We start from the raw sequence: 21768 nt of genomic DNA, 5'->3' as shown, positions 1-21768 counted from the left end.
ACTCCATATCCAGACCTCCAGGGGTTGATACATTTGATTTCCATTGATAATTTTTGGTGATTTTGTTGTCAGCGCATTCAACTATGTAAAGAGGAAAGGATTTCATACGATTGGTTCATTCAGATCTGGGATGTGTTATCGCAGTGTTCCCTTTATTTTTGTGAGCAGTCTACATACCCATAGGTGACCATCTCTATGCACTGTAGTACAGCTTTTGCCAAGCAGGGCTACTCCAGCTGTTGCAAACCTACAACTCCCGGCATGCTGGCTGTCCGGACTTGCTGGGAGTTGTAGTTTTGCAACAGATGGAGGCATCCTGCTTGGCAAAAGCTGCACTGCAGTGCATAGAGATGGTCACCTCTGGGTATGTACATTTATACTCCCTGTTGGGGTTCAGTGTATTTTTCTTGTGAACCAGGATGTTCAGGATGAACCCAGTTCAAGGAATAAAAAATGGCGCCATATACTCTACATCTAATTAATTAATTTAAACCTAACATCTACCCCCCCCCCCCCCCCCTTACCAACATCCTACCTCTCCATCCATCTGGACATGTGGGAGGCCCCCGACCTTCAGTGCAGGTGTATACACGTGAAATTGTGCTGCCTGTATACACTCCGCACAGCCGTCAGCGAGCAGGAAGGAGCGGGGAACCACAACTTCCTGACAAACAGCGCAACGCCGCACCTAGAGCTGGGAGACCGGCAACACAAATCTCTCCTGTGCTGATTGTTTGTTACAATGTATCAGTCACTACAAGTTTATTCACCTTCCTAGTTCAGTGTTTCCCAAGCGGGGTTCCCCCAGCTGTTGCAAAACTACAACTCCAAGCATGCCCGGACAGCCGTTGGCTGTCCGGGCATGCTGGAAGTTGTAGTTTTGCAACAGCTGGAGGAACCCTACTTGGGAAACATGTGCCAGTCACTTATTTCTCATCGCAACGTTACAGAGAACAATACGTACCATGACGCGGAGGCCCCTCACATGCAGAGGCGGAGGTCGGCGGCGTCCATTGTGTGCGCGATAAATATAGCCCGCACTTATATACACAGTCCGGGGCGAGGGAGGCGGGAGGCGCGCCCACCGTAGTGACAGGAGGAAAAGACAATTCCCAGGACTGTGACACGCTGAATACGTGGGAAGTGATAGACCGCACCGAGAACAGGACAACTCCACCCAGAGGAAACCCCGACTATACAGGGAAGAGGAACACCGCAGTATACGGCATATATAGGAGCAGTATTATAGTAGTTATATTCTTGTATATAGAAGCAGTATTATAGTAGTTATATTCTTGTATATAAGAGGCAGTATTATAGTGGTTATATTCTTGTATATAGAAGCAGTATTATTAGTAGTTATATTCTTGTATGTAGGGGCAGTATTATAGTAGTTATATTCTTGTATATAGGAGCAGTATTATAGTAGTTATATTCTTGTATATAGGAGCAGTATTATAGTAGTTATATTCTTGTATATAGGAGCAGTATTATAGTAGTTATATTCTTGTATATAGGAGCAGTATTATAGTAGTTATATTCTTGTATATAGGAGCAGTATTATAGTAGTTATATTCTTGTATATAGAAGCAGTATTATAGTAGTTATATTCTTGTATATAGAAGCAGTATTATAGTAGTTATATTCTTGTATATAGGAGCAGTATTATAGTAGTTATATTCTTGTATATAGGAGCAGTATTATAATAGTTATATTCTTGTATATAGGAGCAGTATTATAGTAGTTATATTCTTGTATATAGGAGCAGTATTATAGTAGTTATATTCTTGTATATAGGAGGCAGTATTATAGTGGTTATATTCTTGTATATAGAAGCAGTATTATAGTAGTTATATTCTTGTATGTAGGGGCAGTATTATAGTAGTTATATTCTTGTATATAGGAGCAGTATTATAGTAGTTATATTCTTGTATATAGGAGCAGTATTATAGTAGTTATATTCTTGTATATAGGAGCAGTATTATAGTAGTTATATTCTTGTATATAGGAGCAGTATTATAGTAGTTATATTCTTGTATATAGGAGCAGTATTATAGTAGTTATATTCTTGTATATAGAAGCAGTATTATAGTAGTTATATTCTTGTATATAGGAGCAGTATTATAGTAGTTATATTCTTGTATATAGAAGCAGTATTATAGTAGTTATATTCTTGTATATAGGAGCAGTATTATAGTAGTTATATTCTTGTATATAGGAGCAGTATTATAGTAGATATATTCTTGTATATAGGAGCAGTATTATAGCTGGTTATATTCTTGTATATAGGGAGCAGTATTATAGTGGTTATATTCTTGTATATAGGGAGCAGTATTATAGTGGTTATATTCTTGTATATAGGAGGCAGTATTATAGTGGTTATATTCTTGTATATAGGAGCAGTATTATAGTGGTTATATTCTTGTATATAGGAGCAGTATTATAGTAGATATATTCTTGTATATAGGAGCAGTATTATAGTAGATATATTCTTGTATATAGGAGCAGTATTATAGTAGATATATTCTTGTATATAGGAGCAGTATTATAGTAGTTATATTCTTGTATATAGGAGCAGTATTATAGTAGTTATATTCTTGTATATAGGAGCAGTATTATAGTAGTTATATTCTTGTATATAGGAGCAGTATTATAGTAGTTATATTCTTGTATATAGGAGCAGTATTATAGTAGTTATATTCTTGTATATAGGAGCAGTATTATAGTAGTTATATTCTTGTATATAGGAGCAGTGTAGTTATATTCTTGTATATAGGAGCAGTATTATAGTAGTTATATTCTTGTATATAGGAGCAGTATTATAGTAGTTATATTCTTGTATATAGGAGCAGTATTATAGTAGTTATATTCTTGTATATAGGAGCAGTATTATAGTAGTTATATTCTTGTACATAGGAGCAGTATTATAGTAGTTATATTCTTGTATATAGGAGCAGTATTATAGTAGTTATATTCTTGTATATAGGAGCAGTATTATAGTAGTTATATTCTTGTATATAGGAGCAGTATTATAGTAGTTATATTCTTGTATATAGGAGCAGTATTATAGTAGTTATATTCTTGTATATAGGAGCAGTATTATAGTAGTTATATTCTTGTATATAGGAGCAGTATTATAATAGTTATATTCTTGTATATAGGAGCAGTATTATAGTAGTTATATTCTTGTATATAGGAGCAGTATTATAGTAGTTATATTCTTGTATATAGGAGCAGTATTATAGTAGTTATATTCTTGTATATAGGGGCAGTATTATAGTAGTTATACTCTTGTATATAGGAGGCAGTATTATAGTAGTTATATTCTTGTATATAGGAGCAGTATTATAGTAGTAATATTCTTGTATATAGGAGCAGTATTATAGTAGTTATATTCTTGTATATAGGAGCAGTATTATAGTAGTTATATTCTTGTATATAGGAGCAGTATTATAGTAGTAATATCCTTGTATATAGGAGCAGTATTATAGTAGTTATATTCTTGTATATAGGAGCAGTATTATAGTAGTTATATTCTTGTATATAGGGAGGCAGTATTATAGTAGTTATATTCTTGTATATAGGAGCAGTATTATAGTAGTTATATTCTTGTATATAGGAGGAGTATTATAGTAGTTATATTCTTGTATATAGGAGGAGTATTATAGTAGTTATATTCTTGTATAAAGGAGCAGTATTATAGTAGATATATTCTTGTATATAGGAGCAGTATTATAGTAGTTATATTCTTGTATATAGGAGCAGTATTATAGTAGTTATATTCTTGTATATAGGAGCAGTATTATAGTAGTTATATTCTTGTATATAGGAGGCAGTATTATAGTAGTTATATTCTTGTACATAGGAGGCAGTATTATAGTAGTTATATTCTTGTACATAGGAGCAGTATTATAGTAGATATATTCTTGTATATAGGAGCAGTATTATAGTAGTTATATTCTTGTATATTATAGGAGCAGTATTATAGTAGTTATATTCTTGTATATAGGAGCAGTATTATAGTAGTTATATTCTTGTATATAGGAGCAGTATTATAGTAGTTATATTCTTGTATATAGGAGCAGTATTATAGTAGTTATATTCTTGCATATAGGAGCAGTATTATAGTAGTAATATTCTTGTATATAGGAGCAGTATTATAGTAGTTATATTCTTGTATATAGGAGACAGTATTATAGTAGTCATATTCTTGTATATAGGAGCAGTATTATAGTAGTCATATTCTTGTATATAGGAGGCAGTATTATAGTAGTTATATCCTTGTATATAGGAGCAGTATTATAGTAGTTATATTCTTGTATATAGGAGGCAGTATTATAGTGGTTATATTCTTGTATATAGGAGCAGTATTATAGTAGATATATTCTTGTATATAGGAGCAGTATTATAGTAGTTATATTCTTGTATATAGGGAGCAGTATTATAGTGGTTATATTCTTGTATATAGGAGGCAGTATTATAGTGGTTATATTCTTGTATATAGGAGCAGTATTATAGTAGATATATTCTTGTATATAGGAGCAGTATTATAGTAGTTATATTCTTGTATATAAGAGCAGTATTATAGTAGTTATATTCTTGTATATAGGAGCAGTATTATAGTAGTTATATTCTTGTATATAGGAGCAGTATTATAGTAGTTATATTCTTGTATATAGGAGCAGTATTATAGTAGTTATATTCTTGTATATAGGAGCAGTATTATAGTAGTTATATTCTTGTATATAGGAGCAGTATTACAGTAGTTATATTCTTGTATATAGGAGCAGTATTACAGTAGTTATATTCTTGTATATAGGAGACAGTATTATAGTAGTTATATTCTTGTATATAGGAGCAGTATTATAGTAGTTATATTCTTGTATATAGGAGCAGTATTATAGTAGTTATATTCTTGTATATAGGAGCAGTATTATAGTAGTTATATTCTTGTATATAGGAGCAGTATTATAGTAGTTATATTCGTGTTTATAGGAGCAGTATTATAGTAGTTATATTCTTGTATATAGGAGCAGTATTATAGTAGTTATATTCTTGTATATAGGAGCAGTATTATAGTAGTTATATTCTTGTATATAGGAGCAGTATTATAGTAGTTATATTGTTGTATATAAGAGCAGTATTATAGTAGTTATATTCTTGTATATAAGAGCAGTATTATAGTAGTTATATTCTTGTATATAGGAGGCAGTATTATAGTAGTTATATTCTTGTATATAGGCGCAGCATTATAATAGTTATATTTTTGTATATAGGCGCAGTATTATAGTAGTTATATTCTTGTATATAGGCGCAGCATTATAATAGTTATATTTTTGTATATAGGCGCAGTATTGTATTATCATCCTGGTAATGATTATTTGGTGCAGTGTTTCTTGTTACACTTTCGTGCAGTGTTTGCGGTTGTCATTCGGGCCCACAAGGTGAGGCAGTAGAGATGCAGCAGACAACACCCGGTATGTCCGGCTTTCCTGTTATGACTGTTCTGGCAGCGGCGCTGGAAACGCAGATCAGCTCACAGTCCTGAGAATGTGCAGGACTCAGGGATTCACGGAAAAGTTTCCAGGGCGGAGAGAGCGCCTCACCTGCTCTGGATAAACATGTCAGAAAGGGCTGGGCGGGGGGGGGGGGGGGTGCGGGGTCCAGAGGCCGCAGTAGAAGTGAGCGGCGCCATATTAACGTATTGTGTGTTATATAGAGACAGACCCTGTATACAACCTCTCAATGTTATCCTAATAGTTGTCAGGGCTCATCCTGGTGCTGTTGTAATAGGTTTATCCCCCATGCTTTATACTGCCGTCTGGCCGCTGCTGCTTATAAAATCGTACAGTAGAGATCTGATAATATCAACGTTTCTTATTAGAGAAAGATCTGTAGATGAGCGGCGACCAATTTGTAGATGGGGACAAGATTTTTCAGACCCCCGATATAACGGGAAGTATTTGTGTGGGTGGAGGGTGGGGATTCCAGTTATAATGAAGCTTTATGTTGTATGGAGCCGGCGCCTCCTTTAGGTGGAATTGGTATAACACTTAACAGGAAAGATCAAGGTTTCCTAACTAGTGTGCCTCCAGCTGTTGAAAAACTGGCGGGATCGAAGACCAAAGGTGGCGCAACCAGCTACTAGATGGGGGACATCCGTGTAAAGAAATCTGAGTTTTAACTCCCCCTAGTGAATAAATAGTACATGACAATACAAGGTGGGGGGGGTCTACCCGAGGGCAGCGGACACCGCGCCATAAATAATTATATACGGCAAGGTGAAGATTTAATGTCACTACCCTTAATGCTTGGATCAAGGTTTAGGGCAGTGTTACTGCAACTGGTGTGCCTCCTGCTGTTGCAAAACTACAACTCCCAGCATGCCCGGACAGCCAACGGCTGTCCGGGCATGATGGGAGTTGTAGTTTTGCAACAGCTGGAGACACACTGGTTGGGAGATAAGCCATTTCTGACCATTTTATAACAAGCATATGGTATTTTTCACCAGTTTTCCCCTCTGCGGGCTCTGTTGTTCAGTTCTCCCTTAGCTAGTGGGCTTAGACTATCTGCTATAATGTCTCCACACATTGCATACACAACTCCCCTATATCTCTATAGCAACCTAGCAAACCCCTTAGAAAGCAGCAGTAGCAGTGTGGAGGACATTACAAAGCAGTACTGAGCAGTGTAAGCTATGAATCCAGCACTAGATGGAGATATAACACTTATTAAAGCATTAAGCAACTTCTTTGTATCTCTCTCTCTCTGCAGCTCACTTTTTCCTCATCTCTCAACAACACACCCTCAAAAGCAGCAGCAGCATGAAGGACATTGCAGAGCAGTACTGAGCAGTGTGAGCTGTAAATCCAGCACTAGAGAGCGATCTAACACTTATTAATGCATTAAGCAGCTTATTAGTGTCGCTCTCTGCTTACCTGAATCTGCAGCTCACTCCTTCCTCCAATCTCAACAGCACACCCTTAGAAGCAGCAAGCATGGAGGATACTGCAGAGCAGTACTGAGCAGCGTAAGCTGTAAATCCAGCACTAGAGGACGACCTAACACTAATTAATGCATTAAGCAACTTATTTGTGTTGCTCTCTGCTTACCTGACTATGCAGCTGACTCCTTCCTCATATCTCAACAGCACACCCTTATAGAAGCAGCATGGAGGATACTGCAGAGCAGTACTGAGCAGTGTAATCTGTAAATCCAGCACTAGGGGACAATCTAACACTAATTAAGGCATTAGGCAATTAATTTGTGTCTCTGTAGTTCACTCCTTTATCATACCTCAACAGCACACGCTCAGAAGCAGCAGCAGCAGCATGGAGGATACTGCCAAGCAGTACAGAGTAGTGTAAGCTGTAAATCCAGCACTAGAGAGCACCACCTGCTAAAGCATTAAGCAACGTCTTTGTGTGTCTCTCTGCCTATCTGACTCTGCAGCATCCTCCTTAACCCCTCCATAGACTTCTATGGACTGTAACCTGATCTCTCAGTGAATTGATCAGCATCCAGACAGATATGAATAGATTTAAGCAGGATAATTGATGAATCTAGGATGGAGGAAAGTAGCCTGATATGTAGCCTGAAACTAATCGAGACAGGTGAGGATAGTATAGAATTAATTCAATTGTACCAAACCCTCAGATGTGAGAAGTATTATGTTACTATATATTGTTATTATTACATAAAAGTTTTGACCCCAGGATGTGGGTTACAATGTTTCCTTTCACCGATGTCTGAGGGTCACATATAAACCTATTTATACGGTTCTGCAGCCTCCGCAGCAGATGTTACGCTTATTTATAGCGCCCGCAACAACCGAGGAGACGCTTCCTGTCACATGAGACGTTCCTTCATCTGCCAAACATAAAGGGGTCACCTGCATTTACAGAAATCTCAATAGAAATAGAATGATCCTGGAACATTCTAGTAATAAAGAACAAGACCGACATGTACACAAGAGACCCGGAGGACGAGAGAACACGGCGAACACCGCGCCAAAGAGTCACATGACATGGAACAGGACGACCTCGGGGGATTCCCATAGATCATAATCACAGTTTACATTTAGGATATATATAACTAAAGGCGGTTCAGACACCGTGTATATACATTACTGAGCCTGTATTATACTCCAGAGCTGTACTCACTATTCTGCTGGTGAGGTCACTGTGTACATACATTACTTATCCTGTACTGATCCTGAGTTATATCCTGTATTATACTCCAGTGCTGCACTCACTATTCTGCTGGTGAGGTCACTGTGTACATACATTACATTACTTATCCTGTACTGATCCTGAGTTATATCCTGTATTATACCCCAGAGCTGTACTCACTATTCTGCTGGTGAGGTCACTGTGTACATACATTACTGATCCTGTACTGATCCTGAGTTATATCCTGTATTATACCCCAGAGATGTACTCACTATTATGCTGGTGAGGTCACTGTGTACATACATTACATTACTTATCCTGCACTGATCCTGAGTTATATCCTGTATTATACTCCAGAGCTGCACTCACTATTCTGCTGGTGAGGTCACTGTGTACATACATTACATTACTTATCCTGTACTGATCCTGAGTTATATCCTGTATTATACTCCAGAGCTGCACTCACTATTCTGCTGGTGAGGTCACTGTGTACATACATTACATTACTTATCCTGTACTGATCCTGAGTTATATCCTGTATTATACCCCAGAGCTGTACTCACTATTCTGCTGGTGAGGTCACTGTGTACATTACATTACATTACTTATCCTGTACTGATCCTGAGTTATATCCTGTATTATACTCCAGAGCTGTACTCACTATTCTGCTGGTGAGATCACTGTGTACATACATTACATTACTTATCCTGTACTGATCCTAAGTTATATCCTGTATTATACTCCAGAGCTGCACTCACTATTCTGCTGGTGAGGTCACTGTGTACATACATTACTTATCCTGTATTATACTCCAGAGCTGTACTCACTATTCTGCTGGTGAGATCACTGTGTACATACATTACATTACATATCCTGTACTGATCCTGAGTTATATCCTGTATTATACTCCAGAGCTGGACTCACTATTCTGCTGGTGAGGTCACTGTGTACATACATTACATTACTTATCCTGTACTGATCCTGAGTTATATCCTGTATTATACCCCAAAGCTGTACTCACTATTCTGCTGGTGAGGTCACTGTGTACATACATTACTGATCCTGTACTGATCCTGAGTTATATCCTGTATTATACCCCAGAGATGTACTCACTATTATGCTGGTGAGGTCACTGTGTACATACATTACATTACTTATCCTGTACTGATCCTGAGTTATATCCTGTATTATACTCCAGAGCTGCACTCACTATTCTGCTGGTGAGGTCACTGTGTACATACATTACATTACTTATCCTGTACTGATCCTGAGTTATATCCTGTATTATACTCCAGAGCAATACTCACTATTCTGCTGGTGAGGTCACTGTGTACATACATTACATTACTTATCCTGTACTGATCCTGAGTTATATCCTGTATTATACCCCAGAGCTGTACTCATTATTCTGCTGGTGAGGTCACTGTGTACATACATTACATTACTTATCCTGTACTGATCCTGAGTTATATCCTGTATTATACCCCAGAGCTGTACTCACTATTCTGCTGGTGGGGTCACTGTGTATATACATTACATTACTTATCCTGTACTGATCCTGAGTTATATCCTGTATTATACCCCAGAGCTGTACTCACTATTCTGCTGGTGAGGTCACTGTGTACATATATTACATTACTTATCCTGTACTGATCCTGAGTTATATCCTGTATTATACCCCAGAGCTGTACTCACTATTCTGCTGGTGAGGTCACTGTGTACATACATTACATTACTTATCCTGTACTGATCCTGAGTTATATCCTGTATTATACTCCAGAGCTGTACTCACTATTCTGCTGGTGAGGTCACTGTGTACATACATTACATTACTTATCCTGTACTGATCCTGAGTTATATCCTGTATTATACCCCAGAGCTGTACTCACTATTCTGCTGGTGAGGTCACTGTGTACATACATTACATTACTTATCCTGTACTGATCCTGAGTTATATCCTGTATTATACCCCAGAGCTGTACTCACTATTCTGCTGGTGAGGTCACTGTGTACATACATTACTTATCCTGTACTGATCCTGAGTTATATCCTGTATTATACTCCAGAGCTGTACTCACTATTCTGCTGGTGAGATCACTGTGTACATACATTACATTACTTATCCTGTACTGATCCTGAGTTATATCCTGTATTATACTCCAGAGCTGTACTCACTATTCTGCTGGTGAGGTCACTGTGTACATACATTACATTACTTATCCTGCACTGATCCTGAGTTATATCCTGTATTATACTCCAGAGCTGCACTCACTATTCTGCTGGTGAGGTCACTGTGTACATACATTACATTACTTATCCTGTACTGATCCTGAGTTATATCCTGTATTATACTCCAGAGCTGCACTCACTATTCTGCTGGTGAGGTCACTGTGTACATACATTACATTACTTATCCTGTACTGATCCTGAGTTATATCCTGTATTATACCCCAGAGCTGTACTCACTATTCTGCTGGTGAGGTCACTGTGTACATTACATTACATTACTTATCCTGTACTGATCCTGAGTTATATCCTGTATTATACTCCAGAGCTGTACTCACTATTCTGCTGGTGAGATCACTGTGTACATACATTACATTACTTCTCCTGTACTGATCCTAAGTTATATTCTGTATTATACTCCAGAGCTGCACTCACTATTCTGCTGGTGAGGTCACTGTGTACATACATTACATTACTTATCCTGTACTGATCCTGAGTTATATCCTGTATTATACTCCAGAGGTGCACTCACTATTCTGCTGGTGAGGTCACTGTGTACATACATTACATTACATATCCTGTACTGATCCTGAGTTATATCCTGTATTATACTCCAGAGCTGGACTCACTATTCTGCTGGTGAGGTCACTGTGTACATACATTACATTACTTATCCTGTACTGATCCTGAGTTATATCCTGTATTATACCCCAAAGCTGTACTCACTATTCTGCTGGTGAGGTCACTGTGTACATACATTACATTACTTATCCTGTACTGATCCTGAGTTATATCCTGTATTATACTCCAGAGCAGTACTCACTATTCTGCTGGTGAGGTCACTGTGTACATACATTACTTATCCTGTACTGATCCTGAGTTATATCCTGTATTATACCCCAGAGCTGTACTCATTATTCTGCTGGTGAGGTCATTGTGTACATACATTACATTACTTATCCTGTACTGATCCTGAGTTATATCCTGTATTATACCCCAGAGCTGTACTCACTATTCTGCTGGTGGGGTCACTGTGTATATACATTACATTACTTATCCTGTACTGATCCTGAGTTATATCCTGTATTATACCCCAGAGCTGTACTCACTATTCTGCTGGTGAGGTCACTGTGTACATACATTACATTACTTATCCTGTACTGATCCTGAGTTATATCCTGTATTATACTCCAGAGCTGTACTCACTATTCTGCTGGTGAGGTCACTGTATACATACATTACTTATCCTGTACTGATCCTGAGTTATATCCTGTATTATACTCCAGAGCTGTACTCACTATTCTGCTGGTGAGGTCACTGTGTACATATATCCTGACAGCCCTGCTGATCAGCTGCGGCGCTCGCACTCCAGTGTGAACAGCACTGTAAGCAGTTGCTCTGATCACTGTAATCTATCCTGTGTCTGTATCTATCCTGGGAACATGAGGCCCTTCCCGCTGGGAGGTGACAGTGCAGCATTAATACTCGGGATGTGACTGAGGTTCTCCAGTTGGGCACTGGGGCAGGTGGTGCGGAGAGAAGGGTGAGTATGAGGACTTCTTATCCTGAACGGTTATTTTTGAAAGGAGTGCGGGAGCCCATTAGGCTGTGGAGCTGCAGCACGAGGACCACAAGATGGACATTATACACCAAGCTACAGATTTAGGCTCAGGAGCTGACACTCCCCCGTCACACCCCGCCCACACTCACACTCCTCCCCGCCCTCACTCACACTCCTCCCTCCACACCACACTCCCCCGTCACACCCCGCCCACACTCACACTCCTCCCCACCCACACCCACAATCCCCCTCCGTGCCCCGCCCACACTCACCCTCCACGCCCCACCCTCATCCACCCTCCCTCTCCACGCCCCGCCCTCACTCACACTCCCCCTCCACCCCACCCCTCACTCACACTCCTCCCTCCACGCCCCGCCGTCACCCACACTCCCCCTCCACGCCCCGCCATCACTCACACTCCCCCTCCACGCCCCGCCCTCACTCACACTCAGGCTCTTACCTTTTTGCCCTTCTTGCCATCATCTTCCATCTCTCACCTGCGGAGTCTCCTCCTCTTACGATCCTGTGCGGTTGATGAGGAGCGGGGAGAGGTGGGGGATGGTGTCGCTGTCGCCCGTGATGGGGAGGTCAATGACATGCCTACAGCCCAGCAGCCACAGGAGGGTTATGGAGCGCGGCGCCCTCTGGTGGGAGCAGCAGGTATGACGGGGTGAAGTCACTGGTGCCGAGGAACAGTAACCTTGTGATAGTGACCACAGGAGCAACTCATCTGTAACACAAGAGATGAGAATAGCGAGACACGCCAGAGGGGAGGGATAAGAGCGAGACACGCCAGAGGGGAGGGATAAGAGCGAGACACGCCAGAGGGGAGGGATAAGAGCGAGACACGCCAGAGGGGAGGGATAAGAGCGAGACACGCCAGAGGGGAGGGATAAGAGCGAGACACGCCAGAGGGGAGGGATAAGAGCGAGACACGCCAGAGGGGAGGGATAAGAGCGAGACACGCCAGAGGGGAGGGATAAGAGCGAGACACGCCAGAGGGGAGGGATAAGAGCGAGACACGCCAGAGGGGAGGGATAAGAGCGAGACACGCCAGAGGGGAGGGATAAGAGCGAGACACGCCAGAGGGGAGGGATAAGAGCGAGACACGCCAGAGGGGAGGGATAAGAGCGAGACACGCCAGAGGGGAGGGATAAGAGCGAGACACGCCAGAGGGGAGGGATAAGAGCGAGACACGCCAGAGGGGAGGGATAAGAGCGAGACACGCCAGAGGGGAGGGATAAGAGCGAGACACGCCAGAGGGGAGGGATAAGAGCGAGACACGCCAGAGGGGAGGGATAAGAGCGAGACACGCCAGAGGGGAGGGATAAGAGCGAGACACGCCAGAGGGGAGGGATAAGAGCGAGACACGCCAGAGGGGAGGGATAAGAGCGAGACACGCCAGAGGGGAGGGATAAGAGCGAGACACGCCAGAGGGGAGGGATAAGAGCGAGACACGCCAGAGGGGAGGGATAAGAGCGAGACACGCCAGAGGGGAGGGATAAGAGCGAGACACGCCAGAGGGGAGGGATAAGAGCGAGACACGCCAGAGGGGAGGGATAAGAGCGAGACACGCCAGAGGGGAGGGATAAGAGCGAGACACGCCAGAGGGGAGGGATAAGAGCGAGACACGCCAGAGGGGAGGGATAAGAGCGAGACACGCCAGAGGGGAGGGATAAGAGCGAGACACGCCAGAGGGGAGGGATAAGAGCGAGACACGCCAGAGGGGAGGGATAAGAGCGAGACACGCCAGAGGGGAGGGATAAGAGCGAGACACGCCAGAGGGGAGGGATAAGAGCGAGACACGCCAGAGGGGAGGGATAAGAGCGAGACACGCCAGAGGGGAGGGATAAGAGCGAGACACGCCAGAGGGGAGGGATAAGAGCGAGACACGCCAGAGGGGAGGGATAAGAGCGAGACACGCCAGAGGGGAGGGATAAGAGCGAGACACGCCAGAGGGGAGGGATAAGAGCGAGACACGCCAGAGGGGAGGGATAAGAGCGAGACACGCCAGAGGGGAGGGATAAGAGCGAGACACGCCAGAGGGGAGGGATAAGAGCGAGACACGCCAGAGGGGAGGGATAAGAGCGAGACACGCCAGAGGGGAGGGATAAGAGCGAGACACGCCAGAGGGGAGGGATAAGAGCGAGACACGCCAGAGGGGAGGGATAAGAGCGAGACACGCCAGAGGGGAGGGATAAGAGCGAGACACGCCAGAGGGGAGGGATAAGAGCGAGACACGCCAGAGGGGAGGGATAAGAGCGAGACACGCCAGAGGGGAGGGATAAGAGCGAGACACGCCAGAGGGGAGGGATAAGAGCGAGACACGCCAGAGGGGAGGGATAAGAGCGAGACACGCCAGAGGGGAGGGATAAGAGCGAGACACGCCAGAGGGGAGGGATAAGAGCGAGACACGCCAGAGGGGAGGGATAAGAGCGAGACACGCCAGAGGGGAGGGATAAGAGCGAGACACGCCAGAGGGGAGGGATAAGAGCGAGACACGCCAGAGGGGAGGGATAAGAGCGAGACACGCCAGAGGGGAGGGATAAGAGCGAGACACGCCAGAGGGGAGGGATAAGAGCGAGACACGCCAGAGGGGAGGGATAAGAGCGAGACACGCCAGAGGGGAGGGATAAGAGCGAGACACGCCAGAGGGGAGGGATAAGAGCGAGACACGCCAGAGGGGAGGGATAAGAGCGAGACACGCCAGAGGGGAGGGATAAGAGCGAGACACGCCAGAGGGGAGGGATAAGAGCGAGACACGCCAGAGGGGAGGGATAAGAGCGAGACACGCCAGAGGGGAGGGATAAGAGCGAGACACGCCAGAGGGGAGGGATAAGAGCGAGACACGCCAGAGGGGAGGGATAAGAGCGAGACACGCCAGAGGGGAGGGATAAGAGCGAGACACGCCAGAGGGGAGGGATAAGAGCGAGACACGCCAGAGGGGAGGGATAAGAGCGAGACACGCCAGAGGGGAGGGATAAGAGCGAGACACGCCAGAGGGGAGGGATAAGAGCGAGACACGCCAGAGGGGAGGGATAAGAGCGAGACACGCCAGAGGGGAGGGATAAGAGCGAGACACGCCAGAGGGGAGGGATAAGAGCGAGACACGCCAGAGGGGAGGGATAAGAGCGAGACACGCCAGAGGGGAGGGATAAGAGCGAGACACGCCAGAGGGGAGGGATAAGAGCGAGACACGCCAGAGGGGAGGGATAAGAGCGAGACACGCCAGAGGGGAGGGATAAGAGCGAGACACGCCAGAGGGGAGGGATAAGAGCGAGACACGCCAGAGGGGAGGGATAAGAGCGAGACACGCCAGAGGGGAGGGATAAGAGCGAGACACGCCAGAGGGGAGGGAAGATAAGAGCGAGACACGCCAGAGGGGAGGGATAAGAGCGAGACACGCCAGAGGGAGGGATAAGAGCGAGACACGCCAGAGGGGAGGGATAAGAGCGAGACACGCCAGAGGGGAGGGATAAGAGCGAGACACGCCAGAGGGGAGGGATAAGAGCGAGACACGCCAGAGGGGAGGGATAAGAGCGAGACACGCCAGAGGGGAGGGATAAGAGCGAGACACGCCAGAGGGGAGGGATAAGAGCGAGACACGCCAGAGGGGAGGGATAAGAGCGAGACACGCCAGAGGGGAGGGATAAGAGCGAGACACGCCAGAGGGGAGGGATAAGAGCGAGACACGCCAGAGGGGAGGGATAAGAGCGAGACACGCCAGAGGGGAGGGATAAGAGCGAGACACGCCAGAGGGGAGGGATAAGAGCGAGACACGCCAGAGGGGAGGGATAAGAGCGAGACACGCCAGAGGGGAGGGATAAGAGCGAGACACGCCAGAGGGGAGGGATAAGAGCGAGACACGCCAGAGGGGAGGGATAAGAGCGAGACACGCCAGAGGGGAGGGATAAGAGCGAGACACGCCAGAGGGGAGGGATAAGAGCGAGACACGCCAGAGGGGAGGGATAAGAGCGAGACACGCCAGAGGGGAGGGATAAGAGCGAGACACGCCAGAGGGGAGGGATAAGAGCGAGACACGCCAGAGGGGAGGGATAAGAGCGAGACACGCCAGAGGGGAGGGATAAGAGCGAGACACGCCAGAGGGGAGGGATAAGAGCGAGACACGCCAGAGGGGAGGGATAAGAGCGAGACACGCCAGAGGGGAGGGATAAGAGCGAGACACGCCAGAGGGGAGGGATAAGAGCGAGACACGCCAGAGGGGAGGGATAAGAGCGAGACACGCCAGAGGGGAGGGATAAGAGCGAGACACGCCAGAGGGGAGGGATAAGAGCGAGACACGCCAGAGGGGAGGGATAAGAGCGAGACACGCCAGAGGGGAGGGATAAGAGCGAGACACGCCAGAGGGGAGGGATAAGAGCGAGACACGCCAGAGGGGAGGGATAAGAGCGAGACACGCCAGAGGGGAGGGATAAGAGCGAGACACGCCAGAGGGGAGGGATAAGAGCGAGACACGCCAGAGGGGAGGGATAAGAGCGAGACACGCCAGAGGGGAGGGATAAGAGCGAGACACGCCAGAGGGGAGGGATAAGAGCGAGACACGCCAGAGGGGAGGGATAAGAGCGAGACACGCCAGAGGGGAGGGATAAGAGCGAGACACGCCAGAGGGGAGGGATAAGAGCGAGACACGCCAGAGGGGAGGGATAAGAGCGAGACACGCCAGAGGGGAGGGATAAGAGCGAGACACGCCAGAGGGGAGGGATAAGAGCGAGACACGCCAGAGGGGAGGGATAAGAGCGAGACACGCCAGAGGGGAGGGATAAGAGCGAGACACGCCAGAGGGGAGGGATAAGAGCGAGACACGCCAGAGGGGAGGGATAAGAGCGAGACACGCCAGAGGGGAGGGATAAGAGCGAGACACGCCAGAGGGGAGGGATAAGAGCGAGACACGCCAGAGGGGAGGGATAAGAGCGAGACACGCCAGAGGGGAGGGATAAGAGCGAGACACGCCAGAGGGGAGGGATAAGAGCGAGACACGCCAGAGGGGAGGGATAAGAGCGAGACACGCCAGAGGGGAGGGATAAGAGCGAGACACGCCAGAGGGGAGGGATAAGAGCGAGACACGCCAGAGGGGAGGGATAAGAGCGAGACACGCCAGAGGGGAGGGATAAGAGCGAGACACGCCAGAGGGGAGGGATAAGAGCGAGACACGCCAGAGGGGAGGGATAAGAGCGAGACACGCCAGAGGGGAGGGATAAGAGCGAGACACGCCAGAGGGGAGGGATAAGAGCGAGACACGCCAGAGGGGAGGGATAAGAGCGAGACACGCCAGAGGGGAGGGATAAGAGCGAGACACGCCAGAGGGGAGGGATAAGAGCGAGACACGCCAGAGGGGAGGGATAAGAGCGAGACACGCCAGAGGGGAGGGATAAGAGCGAGACACGCCAGAGGGGAGGGATAAGAGCGAGACACGCCAGAGGGGAGGGATAAGAGCGAGACACGCCAGAGGGGAGGGATAAGAGCGAGACACGCCAGAGGGGAGGGATAAGAGCGAGACACGCCAGAGGGGAGGGATAAGAGCGAGACACGCCAGAGGGGAGGGATAAGAGCGAGACACGCCAGAGGGGAGGGATAAGAGCGAGACACGCCAGAGGGGAGGGATAAGAGCGAGACACGCCAGAGGGGAGGGATAAGAGCGAGACACGCCAGAGGGGAGGGATAAGAGCGAGACACGCCAGAGGGGAGGGATAAGAGCGAGACACGCCAGAGGGGAGGGATAAGAGCGAGACACGCCAGAGGGGAGGGATAAGAGCGAGACACGCCAGAGGGGAGGGATAAGAGCGAGACACGCCAGAGGGGAGGGATAAGAGCGAGACACGCCAGAGGGGAGGGATAAGAGCGAGACACGCCAGAGGGGAGGGATAAGAGCGAGACACGCCAGAGGGGAGGGATAAGAGCGAGACACGAGAGGAGGGATAAGAGCGAGACACGCCAGAGGGGAGGGATAAGAGCGAGACACGCCAGAGGGGAGGGATAAGAGCGAGACACGCCAGAGGGGAGGGATAAGAGCGAGACACGCCAGAGGGAGGGATAAGAGCGAGACACGCCAGAGGGGAGGGATAAGAGCGAGACACGCCAGAGGGGAGGGATAAGAGCGAGACACGCCAGAGGGGAGGGATAAGAGCGAGACACGCCAGAGGGGAGGGATAAGAGCGAGACACGCCAGAGGGGAGGGATAAGAGCGAGACACGCCAGAGGGGAGGGATAAGAGCGAGACACGCCAGGGGGGAAGCGAGACACGCCAGAGGGGAGGGATAAGAGCGAGACACGCCAGAGGGGAGGGATAAGAGCGAGACACGCCAGAGGGGAGGGATAAGAGCGAGACACGCCAGAGGGGAGGGATAAGAGCGAGACACGCCAGAGGGGAGGGATAAGAGCGAGACACGCCAGAGGGGAGGGATAAGAGCGAGACACGCCAGAGGGGAGGGATAAGAGCGAGACACGCCAGAGGGGAGGGATAAGAGCGAGACACGCCAGAGGGGAGGGATAAGAGCGAGACACGCCAGAGGGGAGGGATAAGAGCGAGACACGCCAGAGGGGAGGGATAAGAGCGAGACACGCCAGAGGGGAGGGATAAGAGCGAGACACGCCAGAGGGGAGGGATAAGAGCGAGACACGCCAGAGGGGAGGGATAAGAGCGAGACACGCCAGAGGGGAGGGATAAGAGCGAGACACGCCAGAGGGGAGGGATAAGAGCGAGACACGCCAGAGGGGAGGGATAAGAGCGAGACACGCCAGAGGGGAGGGATAAGAGCGAGACACGCCAGAGGGGAGGGATAAGAGCGAGACACGCCAGAGGGGAGGGATAAGAGCGAGACACGCCAGAGGGGAGGGATAAGAGCGAGACACGCCAGAGGGGAGGGATAAGAGCGAGACACGCCAGAGGGGAGGGATAAGAGCGAGACACGCCAGAGGGGAGGGATAAGAGCGAGACACGCCAGAGGGGAGGGATAAGAGCGAGACACGCCAGAGGGGAGGGATAAGAGCGAGACACGCCAGAGGGGAGGGATAAGAGCGAGACACGCCAGAGGGGAGGGATAAGAGCGAGACACGCCAGAGGGGAGGGATAAGAGCGAGACACGCCAGAGGGGAGGGATAAGAGCGAGACACGCCAGAGGGGAGGGATAAGAGCGAGACACGCCAGAGGGGAGGGATAAGAGCGAGACACGCCAGAGGGGAGGGATAAGAGCGAGACACGCCAGAGGGGAGGGATAAGAGCGAGACACGCCAGAGGGGAGGGATAAGAGCGAGACACGCCAGAGGGGAGGGATAAGAGCGAGACACGCCAGAGGGGAGGGATAAGAGCGAGACACGCCAGAGGGGAGGGATAAGAGCGAGACACGCCAGAGGGGAGGGATAAGAGCGAGACACGCCAGAGGGGAGGGATAAGAGCGAGACACGCCAGAGGGGAGGGATAAGAGCGAGACACGCCAGAGGGGAGGGATAAGAGCGAGACACGCCAGAGGGGAGGGATAAGAGCGAGACACGCCAGAGGGGAGGGATAAGAGCGAGACACGCCAGAGGGGAGGGATAAGAGCGAGACACGCCAGAGGGGAGGGATAAGAGCGAGACACGCCAGAGGGGAGGGATAAGAGCGAGACACGCCAGAGGGGAGGGATAAGAGCGAGACACGCCAGAGGGGGAGGGATAAGAGCGAGACACGCCAGAGGGGAGGGATAAGAGCGAGACACGCCAGAGGGGAGGGATAAGAGCGAGACACGCCAGAGGGGAGGGATAAGAGCGAGACACGCCAGAGGGGAGGGATAAGAGCGAGACACGCCAGAGGGAGGGATAAGAGCGAGACACGCCAGAGGGGAGGGATAAGAGCGAGACACGCCAGAGGGGAGGGATAAGAGCGAGACACGCCAGAGGGGAGGGATAAGAGCGAGACACGCCAGAGGGGAGGGATAAGAGCGAGACACGCCAGAGGGGAGGATAAGAGCGAGACACGCCAGAGGGGAGGGATAAGAGCGAGACACGCCAGAGGGGAGGGATAAGAGCGAGACACGCCAGAGGGGAGGGATAAGAGCGAGACACGCCAGAGGGGAGGGATAAGAGCGAGACACGCCAGAGGGGAGGGATAAGAGCGAGACACGCCAGAGGGGAGGGATAAGAGCGAGACACGCCAGAGGGGAGGGATAAGAGCGAGACACGCCAGAGGGGAGGGATAAGAGCGAGACACGCCAGAGGGGAGGGATAAGAGCGAGACACGCCAGAGGGGAGGGATAAGAGCGAGACACGCCAGAGGGGAGGGATAAGAGCGAGACACGCCAGAGGGGAGGGATAAGAGCGAGACACGCCAGAGGGGAGGGATAAGAGCGAGACACGCCAGAGGGGAGGGATAAGAGCGAGACACGCCAGAGGGGAGGGATAAGAGCGAGACACGCCAGAGGGGAGGGATAAGAGCGAGACACGCCAGAGGGGAGGGATAAGAGCGAGACACGCCAGAGGGGAGGGATAAGAGCGAGACACGCCAGAGGGGAGGGATAAGAGCGAGACACGCCAGAGGGGAGGGATAAGAGCGAGACACGCCAGAGGGGAGGGATAAGAGCGAGACACGCCAGAGGGGAGGGATAAGAGCGAGACACGCCAGAGGGGAGGGATAAGAGCGAGACACGCCAGAGGGGAGGGATAAGAGCGAGACACGCCAGAGGGGAGGGATAAGAGCGAGACACGCCAGAGGGGAGGGATAAGAGCGAGACACGCCAGAGGGGAGGGATAAGAGCGAGACACGCCAGAGGGGAGGGATAAGAGCGAGACACGCCAGAGGGGAGGGATAAGAGCGAGACACGCCAGAGGGGAGGGATAAGAGCGAGACACGCCAGAGGGGAGGGATAAGAGCGAGACACGCCAGAGGGGAGGGATAAGAGCGAGACACGCCAGAGGGGAGGGATAAGAGCGAGACACGCCAGAGGGGAGGGATAAGAGCGAGACACGCCAGAGGGGAGGGATAAGAGCGAGACACGCCAGAGGGGAGGGATAAGAGCGAGACACGCCAGAGGGGAGGGATAAGAGCGAGACACGCCAGAGGGGAGGGATAAGAGCGAGACACGCCAGAGGGGAGGGATAAGAGCGAGACACGCCAGAGGGGAGGGATAAGAGCGAGACACGCCAGAGGGGAGGGATAAGAGCGAGACACGCCAGAGGGGAGGGATAAGAGCGAGACACGCCAGAGGGGAGGGATAAGAGCGAGACACGCCAGAGGGGAGGGATAAGAGCGAGACACGCCAGAGGGGAGGGATAAGAGCGAGACACGCCAGAGGGGAGGGATAAGAGCGAGACACGCCAGAGGGGAGGGATAAGAGCGAGACACGCCAGAGGGGAGGGATAAGAGCGAGACACGCCAGAGGGGAGGGATAAGAGCGAGACACGCCAGAGGGGAGGGATAAGAGCGAGACACGCCAGAGGGGAGGGATAAGAGCGAGACACGCCAGAGGGGAGGATAAGAGCGAGACACGCCAGAGGGGAGGGATAAGAGCGAGACACGCCAGAGGGGAGGGATAAGAGCGAGACACGCCAGAGGGGAGGGATAAGAGCGAGACACGCCAGAGGGGAGGGATAAGAGCGAGACACGCCAGAGGGGAGGGATAAGAGCGAGACACGCCAGAGGGGAGGGATAAGAGCGAGACACGCCAGAGGGGAGGGATAAGAGCGAGACACGCCAGAGGGGAGGGATAAGAGCGAGACACGCCAGAGGGGAGGGATAAGAGCGAGACACGCCAGAGGGGAGGGATAAGAGCGAGACACGCCAGAGGGGGAGGGATAAGAGCGAGACACGCCAGAGGGGGA

The 21768-nt window shown here is 48.7% G+C and overlaps 1 protein-coding gene across 5 annotated transcripts in view; it reads right to left on the bottom strand.

Annotated features, from left to right (window-relative positions):
* CCM2 (CCM2 scaffold protein) overlaps positions 1–21768 on the bottom strand; it is a 65517-nt gene that overhangs the window by 35759 nt on the left and 7990 nt on the right. For all 5 annotated transcript variants that reach the window (XR_008843757.1, XR_008843758.1, XM_056518787.1 and 2 more), the window contains exon 2: positions 12419–12688. Coding sequence is in view for 3 of the 5 variants with exons in the window: in XM_056518787.1 (XP_056374762.1) it covers positions 12419–12448 (30 nt within the window). In the remaining 2 variants the exon portion in view is untranslated. The remainder of the gene's footprint in view (positions 1–12418; positions 12689–21768) is intronic.

Source organism: Hyla sarda, chromosome 5 (genome assembly GCF_029499605.1).
Source record: "Hyla sarda isolate aHylSar1 chromosome 5, aHylSar1.hap1, whole genome shotgun sequence".
Taxonomy (NCBI): domain Eukaryota; kingdom Metazoa; phylum Chordata; class Amphibia; order Anura; family Hylidae; genus Hyla; species Hyla sarda.
Note: the sequence above shows the minus strand (reverse complement) of the source record. Positions and strands in the feature narration are given on the sequence as shown.